The sequence below is a fragment of the Rosa chinensis genome, chromosome 7, assembly GCF_002994745.2.
Source record: "Rosa chinensis cultivar Old Blush chromosome 7, RchiOBHm-V2, whole genome shotgun sequence".
Lineage (NCBI taxonomy): Eukaryota > Viridiplantae > Streptophyta > Magnoliopsida > Rosales > Rosaceae > Rosa > Rosa chinensis.
This window is the reverse complement of record NC_037094.1, coordinates 220,372-236,802: the sequence shown is the minus strand read 5'-3', so window position 1 is coordinate 236,802 and position 16,431 is coordinate 220,372. Positions and strand designations below refer to the sequence as shown.

At 38.4% G+C, this 16,431-nt stretch overlaps 2 protein-coding genes and 1 long non-coding RNA gene across 6 annotated transcripts; 1 reads left to right on the top strand and 2 right to left on the bottom strand.

Moving 5' to 3' along the window:
• Window positions 1-2,489: 2,489 nt before the first annotated feature.
• LOC112177264 (adenylosuccinate synthetase 2, chloroplastic) lies at window positions 2,490-7,318 on the bottom strand. Of its 2 annotated transcripts, none has more exons than XM_024315562.2 (5): window positions 7,179-7,318; window positions 4,359-4,673; window positions 3,593-4,285; window positions 3,065-3,376; window positions 2,490-2,892 (listed from the first exon to the last, which is right to left on the bottom strand). In XM_024315562.2, exons 2-5 carry the CDS (start codon window positions 4,662-4,664, stop codon window positions 2,722-2,724), a joined length of 1,482 nt encoding a protein of 493 aa, XP_024171330.1. In that variant the 5' UTR covers window positions 4,665-4,673; window positions 7,179-7,318; the 3' UTR covers window positions 2,490-2,721. The 2 variants fall into 2 exon arrangements, with proteins under 2 accessions (XP_024171330.1, XP_024171329.1); XM_024315561.2 differs by lacking the exon at window positions 7,179-7,318 and adding an exon at window positions 5,416-5,572.
• Window positions 7,319-7,479: 161 nt separating this feature from the next.
• Window positions 7,480-10,494, top strand: LOC112178549. 2 transcript variants are annotated; one of them, XR_002927466.2, is made up of 3 exons: window positions 7,480-7,640; window positions 7,945-9,846; window positions 10,106-10,494. XR_002927466.2 is itself a non-coding variant. In XM_024316698.2 (2 exons), the coding sequence occupies exon 2, from the start codon at window positions 8,050-8,052 to the stop codon at window positions 9,787-9,789; it is 1,740 nt and encodes a 579-aa protein (XP_024172466.1). In that variant the 5' UTR covers window positions 7,480-7,640; window positions 7,945-8,049; the 3' UTR covers window positions 9,790-10,043. The 2 variants fall into 2 exon arrangements, 1 of the variants encoding a protein (XP_024172466.1); XM_024316698.2 differs by lacking the exon at window positions 10,106-10,494 and having other exon boundaries at window positions 7,945-10,043.
• A 962-nt stretch (window positions 10,495-11,456) lies between these two features.
• On the bottom strand, window positions 11,457-15,391 carry LOC121050734. 2 transcript variants are annotated; one of them, XR_005803721.1, is made up of 5 exons: window positions 15,278-15,391; window positions 14,482-15,156; window positions 14,291-14,361; window positions 14,076-14,140; window positions 11,457-11,898 (listed from the first exon to the last, which is right to left on the bottom strand). It is a non-coding gene; the product is annotated as an uncharacterized LOC121050734 (long non-coding RNA). The 2 variants fall into 2 exon arrangements; XR_005803720.1 differs by having other exon boundaries at window positions 11,457-11,889.
• Between the last annotated feature and the right edge of the window lie 1,040 nt (window positions 15,392-16,431).

Genomic DNA, 16,431 nt, shown 5'->3' with positions numbered 1-16,431 from the left:
AAAAAAACTTAATGGAGTAAGTGGGAAAAAAATCTCTAAAAATGGAGTAAATGGACAAAATCCATTTTTTAAAAGCGAAACAATCCCAAACGGAGCCAAAAAATGACTAGTTATTATATGCCCTATCTTATTAAAATCTCTAGGAGCATAATTGACTATATAATGAGAAAATTAATATTACGGTAAACCCTTGTCTTCTAGCTACTGAGAAAACTCTAGAATTTTGAAAAATTATTGACTACCAACTTACTGTTTCTCTCGAGAATTATGTGTCTACTAAGGCTTCCCAAGTCTTGACTAGGGTATGAAAAATTTATGTCTATTAACGATGGAAACTATTGATTTCTTAGTTAATAATATTCGGGACGAGATTAAATGTTATAGTATTTGAGAGAAAAACTCATTGAACATTGGTAAATAAACAGTGCTGGTAATTGAAGTTATGGCTCTCCGATGAGGTTTTGTTGTGGTCAAGCATTATCATTAGAACCGTATATGTGTAGAAGGGGATTCAAAATTCCTTATTGATAGTATAAATGGTACACGCTCAACACCTTGGCATATCAAGCTGTCAGCTTCTTCTTTTGAACTAATTCATTTAGAGACATCCTAAAAGTGGCTAATTTTGTAGTCAATATTATATCTAAGTTAGGACATTGTGTGAACACTATTTGCTATTTGGTCAAATTGTCTATCCAGCATTTAAGTTTGATCAGCTAGCTAGCAGCAAGGTTTGAAATTTCGTTTTTGACTAAATTTTCGGCACTTTAGATTAGTGGAAAGTTTGCTAGAAATTGCGGGTGCTGATGAATTTTTTTTTTTTTTTTTCTATTAATATTGGCGGAGCTTCTTCCACCCACCTAGGTGGGTGCTCACCTGGGGTCTTCAACGTTGTGTACAATTCACGCGCTGTTAGAATATGTTAGGTCAAAAAATGTCTACGTCGGTAAAACTGATTTTTACTCCACTCACATGCCTTGCACGCGATATCAGGAAGCTGTTTTTTCACTATTTCAGGTGGTTTCTTGGTGGCTGCTGGAGTTCAAGAAATGAGGATGATGGCTTAAATGATTTTATTCATATGCATAACACAAGGGCGAGTATTTGAAGAAGATGGGCCAATGTTTAAGAGGTAAATATGTTGGAATTGGTCTGTGATTCAATTGGTCTCTAAAAAGATGATGAGCGAATCAGAGATTTGAAGTTTTTGATGTGGGTTCTTCAGCAAATTGGGTTTTGGTTACTGGGTTTGTTGTAGTTTATGGTTTTGTATTACTTATGCTACTAAAGACGATGTCTTTAGTGTTTGCAGGGATTCTGGGAATCTGGTTTGGGTGAGGAGTAAGGAGGGAGAGAAATCCAACCAAACTCGACAACTCCAACTTCTCCGATCCTGGAGGAGATGACAATTGAGGTTTTGAGGACCTCATCGTCTATTTCACTCCATCAACCTAATTTTTACCAGGTTGACTCGAGAGGTTTTTGGCCAACATTGTTCCAAGCGCTGACAGAAGCCGTCTTTCTTAACTAACGATCCATCAATGGCTCAGACTGTGTAGTCGCCTAAGGAAGGCAGATCTCTTGACAACTCATCGGGGTGACCACCCACCTGGGTGGGTAGAAGAATTTTCGTAATATTGGTGCTAGAAAAACTAGTTTTGAAGATATGTTGGATATCGCTCAAAATACAAAATTTTTGATGGAAATTTTAGTGGTTTGAGAAAATAGATAATCTCATTACTTATCCACGACCAGAAGGCACATACATTGATCCAAGCAACAAACTGACAAGTACGCTCACTAGGTCACTATAAAACAGATTTAGACGTTTAGCTCGCTTAAAGCCCAACCACAAGAGACCGACTCAAAACCCTGACAACGAGCAAACATCAACGCCATTGCCGCACCACTGAAAGCCATAGAAGTCGCCGCCGGAATAGAAACCTGGTGACCACTTCACCAACAGACCACCGCCACCATCTCAGCCGTAACAGACTATGAGAACCTCGACCAGCTGCCATATCCAGTTCTCGCAACCACTCTACCTGCATTAAGCCACATCATCATCTAGACCTAAACGTCACGACAAATTAGATAACTTTGCAATTTGTCCACAGTTCAGCCTTCTATGTAAAATACAAGGTTAACACCAACATGAGCTGCTCGCCTAGGCGATAATTTTTCAGGGACAAAATCAAGATTAAGGGTAGAGAAAGCCATTCACAAAGATTTTCAAGCCTTTTCCACTTATCCTGAAAATCATCGCATTCAGCAAATTAGTTAGAATCCAGCCATTGAATGGGCTTTTCAAGCAGATCTACAATTTTCTTCCCATCCGCTCTAATGACCTTGGAGAGACTAGAAACTGTATTCCTCATGTTTTTTGCCTTTGATCTGACAGTGTTACATAATAAAGCACTATGAGATGTTATTGTAATTCATGGGGTTTCTGCTAAATGTAATTTGTTGTCTGCTTTAGCACCCACTAATTTTGTTTAGCTGATAATATCATTCAAAGCAATCAGAAGTTTTTCAAAATAGAGAAATTCCCTCAAGCTCCAATTGTTGCCAGATCTTCCTACCTAGCAATTCATGCATTACAACAAGCAATGGTACTGAAACAAAATTTACCCAAGACCTAAAAAGAACAGAGTCAATGCTTGGGTGTGGTACATCAAAGTCATAGCCATGCGAAACATCTCCCAACATTTAATGTGATGACTATTTGTAAATGAGGGCATCACGTCCAGGCCCGACACCAATGTAATGGATAGGTACACCAACAAGTTCTTCTATTCTTTCCACGTACTGACGTGCAGCCTTTGGAAGTTCAGAGTAGCTTCTTACATTAGAGATGTCAGTATTCCATCCGGGCAATACTTCATATTCCACCTAAGCACAGAAAAACAACATCACCAATAGCTAACAATAAAATTTCATTGTTTAACATATAAAACCAGTGACCATATTGCTCAAGAGAAAAACTAGTACTAGTAATTATCCAACTGAAATTGAGTAACAAGAGAAACAATAAATCCCAAAAATAAGGGAGAAGAAAACTTGCCTTCACTTGCTCAAGAAGGCGAAGATCTCCAGGGAATGATTTGATTGGTGTGCCGTCACTAGTTTTGTAGGCAACACCCAACTGAATTGCGGGAAAATCAGACAAAACATCTAGTTTGGTGAGATTGAGAGAAGAAAAGCCATTAATCTGGCAGCAGTATTTCAGTGCTACTATATCAAGCCAACCACAGCGACGAGGGCGACCAGTAGTTGTGCCAAACTCCTGACCTTGCAACCTAAGAAGGTCACCCTCTTTACCTAAGTTTTCTGTGGGGAAAGGACCAGAACCAACTCTTGTAGTGTATGCTTTCACCTGCAAAGACAAAGATCAAGTTAGCAACAGGACCTCTATACCAACACCTAAAAACAAAATTATAGAAGATGCAAATTTCTTAAGTTGTTGCTCGTATAAGTCTAAAACTGTAACAACAATGAAGAATTGGAGCAAGGCAAGGATGCAATGATGATATCAAACAATTGAAAAACCAAATCCAAAATAAAAAAAAATAAAAAAAAACCACCTACTTACCACTCCAACGAGATCACCTAAAACTCTGGGAGCAATGCCAAGACCGGTACAAATCCCACCAGCTGAAGGACTTGAGGAAGTGACAAAGGGGTACGTTCCAAAGTCAATATCCAACATTGTTGCCTGACCCCCTTCAACTAAAATCTTTTTCTTCTCAGAGATGGCTTCATTCACAACGAGTACAGTATCAGCAATGAAGGGTTCCAATCTCTCAGCAAATCTCTTGTACTTTTCTACTTCTTCTCTAAGCATCTGGGGGCCATACTCAAAACCTTTGAATCTTGATGCAGCATCTGACAACAGAAGATCTAGCTTCTGAGGTAAAGTATCCATGTGCCTTAAGTCACCAACTCGAATGCCATTCCGGATAACCTTGCTAGAGTAACAAGGTCCAATGCCTCTCTTGGTAGTACCAATGAAAGATTTAGCAAGCTCGGATTCTCGAAGCCCATCCACTGCTTGGTGGAAATCAAATAAGAGGTGAGCACGATCAGAGACCAATATCCTTCCCTTGCAAGACACTCCATTAGATTCGAGGCCATCAATCTCTTTAAAGAGGCCCGGAAGATGCACCACAACACCATTCCCTATAACACAGAGAGTATCCTCATTGAGAATACCTGAGGGAATAAGGTGAAGTGCAAACTTCTTTCCTTCTGCATTGTAAATGGTGTGTCCAGCATTAGCTCCTCCCTGAAAGGAAACAAAAGAAAATCAAGAAACCAAAATAATCTGGCAATGCTATCAGAGTGTTTCTTTGTTTTACCTGACAACGAGCAACAATGTCAAAGTGCTCGGCCAAGATGTCAACGAGTTTGCCTTTACCTTCATCACCCCACTGGCACCCCAAAACTCCTGAGACCTGGGTTAGAGACTCAATTCGATTAGGCCCACTGTTGGGGGACCCAGCCACACTTAGCAATGAGGGGGAGGCAACTGAGGGCTTCACTGAGCATACAACAACATTTCTGGGGCGCTGGAGGAGATTAAACCTGTTGTGGTGGGTGCCCAAATAGCATGTTTTGGAGAGTGGGTTGGCATCAAGGGCTGCAAAGCCTGAGAGGTTGTTCATGGTGAAGCACTGAGTGAGAAAAACAGTGTCAAGTCAAAATTTTACGACCCAAAAAGACGGGGTTTTTGAGAAATTGAGCATAACCACAATTTTTCATGAAGACTACATCAAAAGTTTCTATTATCACTGATATTTCAATTACAATCGAGTTTAGAAAAGTAATGCACGACTGTAGTTCGAGTACACCTTAAAATAATACGCCTACATATAGAAGCACTACTTTATTAAAGATTTAAACCAAGACATTCTCTTCAGGCATCCACTGATATCCATAGAATTTCCCCATCTTCAAGCCCTATTACATTCCCCACACTACAATAAACTAATGGTTCACAAAACCAGACCCAAAACAGGACCAACAACAACACAAAAACTACGAACACTAACAAACTAGCAAAACTCAAATCAAAATATTCCTCCTTTTCGGGAGGTTACGAAGCACAAGAAGTTTGATAATCTACAAAACCATCTACACATAAAAAACAGGGTAAACGAAACAAGAAATCTGATCAGCCATAGCAGCCAGACTGCTCAATACTAAGATTAATCAAAAACCCAAAAAAGCAGAAGCAAAAACTCATGCCAAAGATTACAAAAACTACACAAACAATAAGCAACCAATAATCAATAACCAAATTTATATTCAAAAATAAATAAATAAAATAAAAAACCATTATAAATTCACAACAAAACAGAGATGAAACCCTAAACATGCAAAGCGATTAAAACCCTAAAAGAGTAAAGACAGTACCTTTTGGGCAGCAATGACAAAACCCAGAACCAAAGAGAGGAGGAGAAGAAGAAGCAAAGAAGAAAAAGGAGGCGGAAGGCTGCTGAGACGACTGTGACAGAGCCACTCACTCTTGTCTTCCCCAAAACGCCCTTATATATTTTAATTCACAAAATCTGGTTTTCCTTTTAAAGACGATTTACTTTTAGAAAATACATAATCATCATTCCTTAAAGGCTTAAAATATTGTCCCTTGGGAAATTTGTCTTCAGTGAGGAAAAGGAATGTTTTACAAACCAAACATAGTTTCTAAAATTCAGAAAATAATATTTTAATTAGAGAACAAGCCAGTTTCTAACTTTTAGTAAGACTCATAATACAATTCAACATATAAAACGAATTCAATTCCAAAACACACAAATATCAAAAGAACTAAATATGACTATCTTCCTCAATGTCGAGTTGTCGACTATATAAAACATCTACCACTTTATTTTTTGAATTGAAAATGTCAGTCATGTATCGAAATTTAAGTAATACAAAATCAACACACCTTTAGAGGCGGTTAGAAGTAGCTGATTTACAGAGTACAACCAAAAAGCTTATTCTAAAAAAAATAAACACCCAACATACTCCCATTTTATTATAAGCACACCATATAATAGTCAAAAAGTTTGATAGTAACACAAAAAAAAAAAAACCAATTCGGTGCAAGCCAAATGTGTTGCTACTCTCATAAACTAATGCAAATTTGGTAGAATTTCTTCTTTCGATTTTACAAGTCAAAAACTAAACAACTCATGAAATATTACTTTTTTATTAAAATTTTAACCGTTTAATCCGAAATATGTAAGGGCAAAATAGGGAAGTTAGAAATTCCTATAAAATTCGCAGTCATCATCCATCAGTACTTTTCAAAGTTGTGGTTTTCTGATTTCCCATTTGTCATCAAAAGCTTTTTCTTTTTTTTTTGGTTATTAGAGCAGGAAAAAATTCCTAATGACGAAAATGCCCTCCTTAGGTTACTGACAATCCCAGACTGGCAACGTGCGGGTATAGTGCGGGTTCTTAACGGGCCGGGTTTTTAACGGACCGACCCGGTAAAAACCCGTTAAGTTAACGGGTTTGCGGGTTTTCCGTTGGAACCCGTTAAAACCCGTTAACAAATTTTTTTTTTATATGCAGATACATCCTCCAACTATTAATTACAAGGATATTCATAAACATCAAAAGGCTTCCTTTGACACTAGCAGAAAGAACGTAAATTATCAAAAAAGTAAAAATAAAAATACTTTTTTATCGAATAAAAGCTATATGCCCAGTAAAAGATATGACTGATTGAGCAAGAACATGTTTTTGTTAAATTTTTCCAAGTTCATGAGGATCAAAGTAATGGACTAAAAGAAAGTTGCAGACTTTGATGTACTCTGTTACCCTCAATCATTGAATTGGATTGTCCAGTACCCTTCCATAACACCATGTCTTTCTCGTCAATTTCCACACAAATCAGCCCATTGCAAGAACCCACAAAAACAACCATATAAACTTAATGCTACAACCATATTCAAATTCCATCTCTTTGTCAACTGGCATGGGTGTTCAATTAACTAAACCCAGAACACACTCAGATTTCAGAACAAAAACCCAGAAATCTATCACAACAAAAACTCCATCATTCAAACCCAGAACACACTCAGATTTCAGATTATAAAATGCAATACCCATATACAAAAACTGCAAGGAATCGAAGAAAACCCAAAGCAAAAGACAGATCCATGCAATACCTCGAGAAATTGGGCGCGCAGAGAGAGATGAGAGATATATAGAGAGAGAGAGAGAGAGAGTTGGGATTCGGGTGACTGAATTTGCTGTGCTCAGATTGGGTTGCGTTCCAAGTGCCAGAGAGAGAGAGTAGCGTTTTTTGTGGTTGCTGAACGACGGAAAGGGTGGAAGTGGGTTACTTCCAAAGTAAACTGGTTCCAATGGGTTCAACTGTTTAAGTGGGTTTAGCACGCAAGGCCCGTTAATTTGCGGGTTTTTTGCGTGCGGGCTTTTTTAGCACGAATTTAATAAATGGACGAGTTCGTGCGGGTTTCGGGTCACGGGCTCAAATGCCAGGGTTCCCAGTGACCCAATCAACCCTAATCTTTTGTCAGAATACCCAAACTGTTCTCTCTCACTGCCTCGATTTCTCTCTCTCAGGCTCTGATCGCCATCATCGCCTGCTTCTTCTTCTTCTTCTACAGGTCAGTTATACCTACTTCTCAAGATTTATATAAGACCTTACTGTGTATTGCTCTCTTCTTGATTCAAATCTCAAGCTGTAGATCCTTAGATTCACACCCAAAGTTTGCTTCTTTATGTATAAATTGTTGTTATTATCTCAGTTTTAGGTTAATTACCAGCTCTAAATGCTTCAAATTGTCACTTATTTATCACACAGTGGTAAAAGCTGTCAGCTTTAAATTGTGTTAGAGTGCAATATGAAGATTGAATCATATCAGGTCACATTTGTATGAGCTTTAAATGGCATTACTTTGATTTTTACAGACTTTGTCATGAGAATGTTGATCATTACTTTCGAGATTGAACACGAAGAAGAAGAAGGGTGGTTGTGATTGTTTTGGTTTGGTTTGGTTTTTTCGGGTTTGTCACATGGAGGAGGAGACATTTTTTGTTGGTCAAGAGTTCCCTGATGTAAAAGCGTTTAGGAATGCGATTAAAGAAGCTGCAATTGCCCAACACTTTGAGGTTCGTATAATAAAAAGTGACCTTATCCGGTACTTTGCAAAGTGTGCAGCGGAGGCTTGTCCTTGGCGTATTCGTGCTGTTAAGCTTCCTAATGCGCCAACATTTGCGATAAGAAGCCTTGAAGGGAAGCACACTTGCGGTAGAAATGCGCACAACGGGCACCATCAGGCGTCTATTGATTGGATTGTTAGTTTTATAGAACAACGCCTGCGGGATAACATTAATTACAAGCCGAAGGATATATTGCATGATATCCATCAGCAGTATGGGATTACCATACCTTATAAGCAGGCTTGGCGTGCAAAGGAACGAGGACTTGCTGCGATATATGGATCTTCCGAGGAAGGGTATTGCCTTCTTCCTTCATACTGTGAAGAAATAAAGAAGACCAACCCTGGAAGCATTGCTGAGGTGTTTACTACTGGTCCAGATCACCGGTTCCAGCGGTTATTTGTTTCCTTTTATTCATCCATTTATGGTTTTCTAAATGGTTGCTTGCCTGTTATTGGGCTTGGTGGAATCCATCTTAAGAGCAAATATCTTGGCACCTTACTCTCTGCAACTTCTTTTGATGCTGAAGGGGGTTTATTTCCACTTGCATTTGGTGTTGTTGATGAAGAAAATGATGAGAGCTGGATGTGGTTCTTGTCAGAGTTGCACAAGGCACTAGAGATGAACACCCAAAATATGCCACAGCTCACATTTATATCTGATACACAGAAGGGCATTGCAGACGCTGTGAGAAGGAAATTCCCAAATTCTGTACATGATATTTGCATTCGCCACTTGAGTGAAAGCATTGGAAAAGAATTCAAGAACCCAAGGCTTGTTCATCTGTTATGGAAAGCTGCACAAGCCACTACTACGAGTGGTTTCAAAGAAAAAATGGCTGAAATAGAGGAGGTTTCTTTAGATGCTGCAAAATGGCTGCAACAATTTCATCCTTCCCGCTGGGCATTTGTGTATTTTGAAGGAACACATTATGGTCATTTCTCATCAAATATTGAGGAGTTCAATAAATGGATTCTGGAAGCTCATGAATTGCCCATAATCCAGGTGATTGAAAGGATTCATGGTAAATTGATGACGGAGTTTGAAGAACGGCGTAAGCAAAGTAATTCTTGGTTTTCCTTACTTGCTCCATCTGCTGAGAACTATATTTTAGAAGCCATCAGCCGTGCATCCACATATCAGGTCCTTAGATCTGATCAAGTTGAATTTGAGGTCCTCTCAGCTGATCGATCAGACATAGTGAATATTGGAACCCATTGTTGTTCCTGCCGCGAATGGCAGCTATATGGTTTACCATGTTCCCATGCTGTTGCTGCCCTCATCTCATGTCAGAAAGATGTATATGCCTTTACAGAGAAATGTTTTACTGCAGCAAGTTACCGTGAGACGTATGCTGGAGAGATATATCCCATTGAAGCAAAACCCCGATGGGTTAAGACAGAAGAGGCTGCAATGACTGATGATGATGATAATCGAGTTTTTGTGCGACCTCCTAAGATTCGTAGGCTGCCAGGGCGCCCCGAAAAGAAACGGGTTTGTGTAGAAGACATTAATCCTGGCAAACATACTGTATGTTGCAGTCTCTGTAATCAGACCGGACATTATAAGACAACCTGCAAAGAGAGATTCTGAAGAGAATCGAACAGTTCTAGGTGTCTTAACTTTAAATTCTAGAGATCATCTCAGCAGGTACTGTTACTTTAGTGTAGATATTGTTCCTGTGATTATGCCAAAACTAGTTATTCAGGTCATGTAAAATAGGAATTGCACCATTAGGTGCTTTGTTGATTGCTAACAGTAAGCTGTTTAGAAGCATCATATTCTCATTTGATTACTGTTATTCTGAAACTTCTCTTTTGTATTTATCGAGAGGCATTAGAAGCTACTCTCCTGATAGTATCTTCTCTCATGGAACTGAATGGGTTCACTACTTGATCACTTGATCCAGGGGTGTGCGATTCACGTCTGCAACATTTCCATTAGCAATCTTACAAAGTTCATTCTTTGTGCTGAGGAGAAATTCAAATGAAATTAGTGAAGTGAAACTGATGGAACAAGCTTTTGCCTTTCTGGTTGCCAAATTAACTGAAGACGGCACAATTGCTTTGTCAAACTTTTAAACCCACCATTTCGCAGCAAGAAAGATTTCACGGATAGCAGTGGCATATTGACCTATTTTTAACATTAGATTGGTCTATGCGCCCTGACGGCCCTGTGGAGTGTGCATTACAATGATAGATGGGTCTGCAATATGTGTAAAACTGATGGAAATTCTGATATAGCATTGGCCTCGATGGAAAATAGCACAATATTTTGTGAAAAGACCAGCATTATTGAACAGGAATCAAATTCACAAGTCACAAGTCACAACTGATGTGCAGGCCAACCAAGATCAACCACTTTATTTAGGTGAATTCTACTATTCTAGCCAACAAAATCAAGCTTCTGGTCCTTGCAAACGTTACAGCAATAAAGCGTAACATCATAAAACAAGGCTGATCAAATCAATTTTACACTAGCTAAAATCTCTACAATTCAAAAACTGAAGTTGACAAACTAATTACGAAATTGGAACTTGCTCAAGTTTACAAACTAATTACGAAATTGGATCTTGCTCAAGTTTTTAGCATAGAACACAAATGGAGGCAAATGTTAACACCGTTGGTTCAACTAGTAGGCAGCAGATACCGGTCTGCAAAGTCAGATCCGTTGTCCTCACTTGTATAATTGCTTGAATCTCTTGCATGCTTCTAATACATTTTCCCTGTGACCAAAGGCACTAATCCTGATGAAACCTTCACCACCAGGTCCAAAGCCACTTCCAGGTGTGGTAACCACATGAGTCTTCTCAAGAATCTCAGCAAACACATCCCATGAGCTTTGTCCGGGGAAGTGGACCCACACATATGGAGCATTCGTCCCTCCATATACACTAGAATAGACGCCCGCGCTCTGCTGCGGGTTTTTGGTGGTTTAGGGAAGATAAAAACGGGTAGGAAATATAGAGGCGAGGGTTATAAGGAAAAATTTACAAACAATTGTGGACGATTCGATTTGATTTGTGGGAAAGACATTTTGTTTGAGAGTTGAATGCTCTATTGTTTAAGTACTTGCTAGGAATTTTTTTCCATTGTAGTTGGAGTTTAATGATATCTGCCAAAGGTGAGGCATTTTGTTATATATTTCTTCGTTGCAGTTTTTATTTTATATATAAGCGCAGTATGAAAAAAGTTTGCTTGGACTTTGTTAATTAAAGGGGAGTAACCTTGCTAGGAATAGTTGCCCGCGCTTTGCTGCGGGAGTTAAGATTGTTAGTGAATTGTTTAGGAAAGTACGTGATTATATACATAAGTAGTTGTGTGTAATGAACAGGACTACCAACTGAAACTGAATATAGTTGACATGAAACTGAAACTGAAACTAAAAGTGAAAGAGCAAATGCCCGTATAATGAACAGGACTGCCAACTGAATATAGTTCTTGGAGACATAATACAATTTTGAGGGCAGATAAACAGGACTGGTAACTGAACTTTGCTTGAACTTCCTTGTAAAATTGTTGAATTTTTTCTGGAATTTCTGCTTCTGCCAGCCTCTTAGTTCAATTTCCAGGTCATCATAGGTGACTTAGAATTATCACAATGAAATCAGCTGAATAAGTTTTTCGCTTTTGCTTTTGGAATTTGTGCTTGTTAATTTAGTGTAGAAAAGACTTTCATCAGCTTTGATTCATTCTGGAATGTCTGTAGATTGATCAGTAAAAGAATTAGTACTATATCTAAATTGTGAAAAAAAAAGAGATAATTATATATAAGTGTATCTTTGAATGTTTTTTTAGCCATAAGGCCACCAATTAATTTTTTCCCTCACAAGGCCACTAAATTTAAAATGGTATTATATTTTGGATATAAAAACTAACATATTTACATACATGCCACTAGAGTAAAAAGTCAACCATTCTCTCTCTCCTCTCCGGCGAGGTCTCTGACCGACCTCCATCCAACTCCAATGGGTCTCCGGCGGGTCTCCGGCCAACCTCCGGCGGGTTTCCGGTCGACTTCCGGCGACCACAAAATCTACTGTGACTAACACCAAAAGCTACTGTGGCTAGCAACAAAAGCTACTCTGATGAGATTTCCGGTAACCTCCGACGATGTCACAAAAGCTACTGTCACCAACAATAAAAACTACTGTTACCAATAAAACACACTCCCAAAAATCAAAAACTACTAACATCATTAACAAAAGCTACTATCACGGACACAAAAAGATACTCTCACTAGCAACAAATGGCTACTGTCATAATCACCAGTAACAAATGCTACTTTAACCATCACCAAAAGCTACTATCAAGCAAAACAAAAACTACACTACACTAACCAACACCAAAACCTACTCTCACGAAAACCAAAAGCTACTACCAAGTAGAAAAAAAGCTACTCTATGAAAATAAAAAGCTACTTCTATACTTTTAAAAATCTACTATCATAATTGTGAAAATGTAGATGTAGAAACCTACTGTTAATGTGCTAAAAAGCCATTATAACAAAAGCTACTAACATCAGCTTAAAAAATACTAACAGAGACATAGAAAGCTACTATCACCATGTTGAAAAACCACTATAATAGTTATAAAGAGCTACTAACGTGAAATCTATCAAAATGAAAACAGAAGCTATTAACATTAGTTTGAAAATATACTAGCATAAGACATTAGAAAGCTACTATCCCTTTGTTAAATAGCCATTTATAACAATGTAAAGAGCATCAGCATTCCTTGAGCATCAACATTTTGCTTAAAACACGAAATTTTTCATATTGACATATCTAGTCAATCCCAACAGCTTAATCACTTACTAATCAAAGAAACAAATATTTCAGTATCAATCTCTCTTTCAAGTTTAGAACAAGTAACTTTCTGTGCATAGAACATGGAGAAATCATTCAACAAACGCTCAACATATACAGAAATTCACATAAAAAACGATGTCGTTCGAGAGAGGGGCTTACGAGACGGAGGATAGCTCTCTGACCAAATGGCGGATTGGAACTAGACCTCGCCGTAATCGCCTGCCGTAATCTCTCAGATGCCTCGCGATAATCGTCGTCGAACCAATAGTTCGATCTCACCGGAAAAATGCCTCTGAACACGCTCCTCCACCTCTTTCTCCACAGCTTGGGAAAAGCAGTCTCCGGCAGAGATCACAGCGCCTGGAACTGAGAGAGACCATTGGTCGCCATCAAACATGATTTTCGCGTCACTCCAGATCGCCGGAGCCTAGCTCAAGATCCACGACCTCAACTCGCATACCAAATCCACGACCTGCACTCACATACCAGATCTCGTGGACGACAAGGATGACGATCTGGCCGTTGCGGAAGAAGGAGGAGACTCTGACCTTGGTCAATGTAGCCATTCCCTCCGGTGACTGATTTGATTTCTCCGATCTGCTTTGAATCAGCGTCGAGATCGGAGAAAACGCCGAAGAAAGATGAGGAGATGGTGAAACGATGTCGTCCTGTTTCGCTCCGATCTACAACAAGGCTTGTCTCTCCGTCAATATCATCCGGCCATCGCTGAGCTTTACGGCGCAATAGTCGATTGCCGCCGAGGGAGAGCTTTCAACGTCAGAGAGGTTCTTCAATTGTGAGAAGAGAACGATCTCGATTGGGGGGGGGAGAGAGAGAGAGAGAGAGAGAGAAATTCGATTCTCATTTCTAGAGACGGAGAGATATTTTGATCTGATTTGGGGCAAAGGGCAAAATGGGTATAGTAAAATAAAAATTTGCTATTTTGTAACCTCAAGTGGCCCTATGTGTACAAAAAAATTTAAGTGGCCTTATGACTAATTAAAGTTTCAAAAAATGAAAAAAAAATTTGTAAAAGACAGATTCAAGTAATAGCATTTTAGTCGGTTACCTGCAGTAGCAATGTAGCATACAGTGAGTTGTAATCCACTTTGTTGCAAAAGCTGAGCCAAATCTCTGGAAAACAGCGCAAAAGGATTGTGATCTTTCTTGATCATTGTATAATCCAAAAATGGTTGATGTGATAAGGTTTTGAAAGCAGGCTGAAAATAATATGACCAAAAATTGTTGATGTGATGAGGTTCAGATGTTAAGGTGCTGCACTACCTGTTGACGTCATTCAGGTACTTTAATAGAATTGAACTCCATCATATTGGTAATGCATGGCTTACACATTTCTGTATAAAAATAGAGAAAGCAAATCATGTCGACTCATTTGTAGTGAAATATGAAAAATGAATGATGGAAAAACATGCATCATGTCGATAATAGAGAAAATTCATGCAAGAACTAGAAACCTGCGTAAGAGCTTGGATTTCCCTTCTCAGCCAACTTTGAAGCCAACAGTTTGGCTGAAGATCGAAGATTGCAGAAATACAGTTTCAATATGCTTTACATAACAGTTTAGATATTTAAACTGAAGATAAGTCTACTGCCCGTCATTCTTGGGGTCGGCAAAATGTCGATACTACTTCAGAAGGCACTTGATGCTTGTTCTCAGGGAACTTGGGGACAACAAAAGTCCCCTGAGATTTCTAAAGGTGCTTGGGGGGAGGAAAACCCTGCCAATACTTCTCAGGGCAGTTGGGGATGGCAAAAGTCTCCTGAGATTTCTAAAGGTGCTTGGGAGCAGCAAAATGCGGATACTACTTCAGAAGGTACTTGGGGGCAGCAAAAGCCTGCTGATGGTTTTTCTGAGGGAACTTGGGGACAGGCCAAGTTGTCTAAAGGTGCTTGGGGGAGAAAAAGCCTGCTAATGCTTCTTCTCCGGGCACTTGGGGCCGGCAAAATTCTCTTCATATTTCTGAAGGCGGATGGGGGCAGCAAAAGCCTGATACGACTTATGAAGGCTCTTGGGGACAGCAAAAGTCTCCTGAGATGTCTCAAGGCTTTGAGGAATGTTTTATGTTCCAGAATGATCAATACCAATCTGTGAATTGACCTATCATTAGCTAGATATTTAAACTCCAGCACTACAGTTAAACACAATATTTAGATATTCAAACAACATCAGTACTGTGATACATCAAAGATGTCATTTAAGAAACCTGATTGAAGAAAACAAAAGAAGTTACAGATGCAGTTAATAGTTACCAGGAAATACAATAAGAACAAACAGAATCCATAATTTATATGCCAAGCAGCACAATACGTGGTTCAGTATAATAGCACTGTAATCTATACTTGTGAGCGCTTGATAAGACAAAGTTGCAGACATAAAAAAAAATAAGCAACATAAGTAAGTTTTCTACAACATAACCGCAATATAAAATGAAAAAAGAGCAACTGAAGGATACCTATCCCCCGAATCCTGGTTAATGTAATGCTTTTGAAACGAACAACCATCATATCCATGTATAATCGAAAAATTATCCATCTGCAACCATCAACCAAAAGTCAAAAAATCTGACTATGGATCTTGTAGAAATTGAAGATCTAGTATAAATTATGATAGAAATTAAAATTGTGAAAGTGAAGAACGAAATTGATAAAGAAGTTTAATGAAAATTTAGGTAGAATGAGAAAATAGATATCAGTGATCTTGTGAAAACTTCGGAGGTCAATTTTCCAGGTTTGAACAAAATTTCAGCAATATGCTCATTAAATCATTGAACAGAAGATACCATCTATGAAAAGATGATATTGTACTGAAAGTGTTTTTTTATCAGAAAACAGAATGCTAAAGCATGCAAATCTGCAAAATGATTTAAGTGCAAACCAAATGAAATGAAGCTCAACAATAACTGATGAAAGTGTATTTCATGAAATAACTTGAAAGGCAGTTCATCAATGTACTTTTACAATATGACTATTGTATGAATTTGAATTAAATCCATTGTTCATGGTGTTCAAGTAAAATTAGTTTGCACTCTATGTCAATACTAAAACTTAAAATCATAATCTGACATAAATGAAAAACACTCAAGTCTCACCAAGAAAGTTAAAATGTCATGCTATAATCTTCAAGTAATAGTACTAACAAAACCACATCTCCTAAAGAAAAAGGGAAAAAAAAAAAAAAAGATAAACTTTGTTTTGATGGTTATACTATTTTGTATTTTTGTTCTGTTGGTTTGGTTCATAAACTTTATTTGTCATGGCAAGAAAAGAAGAAAATGTGAGTTCAGACTTTAACAAATACTAATCTGGACAAACTTCAAGATGAGTAACATTTGCTACATTTTGCTTATAACTTTTGGACTAACAGCAAGAAAAGAGAGCCAAACTTTGTAATCACATTGCCAACC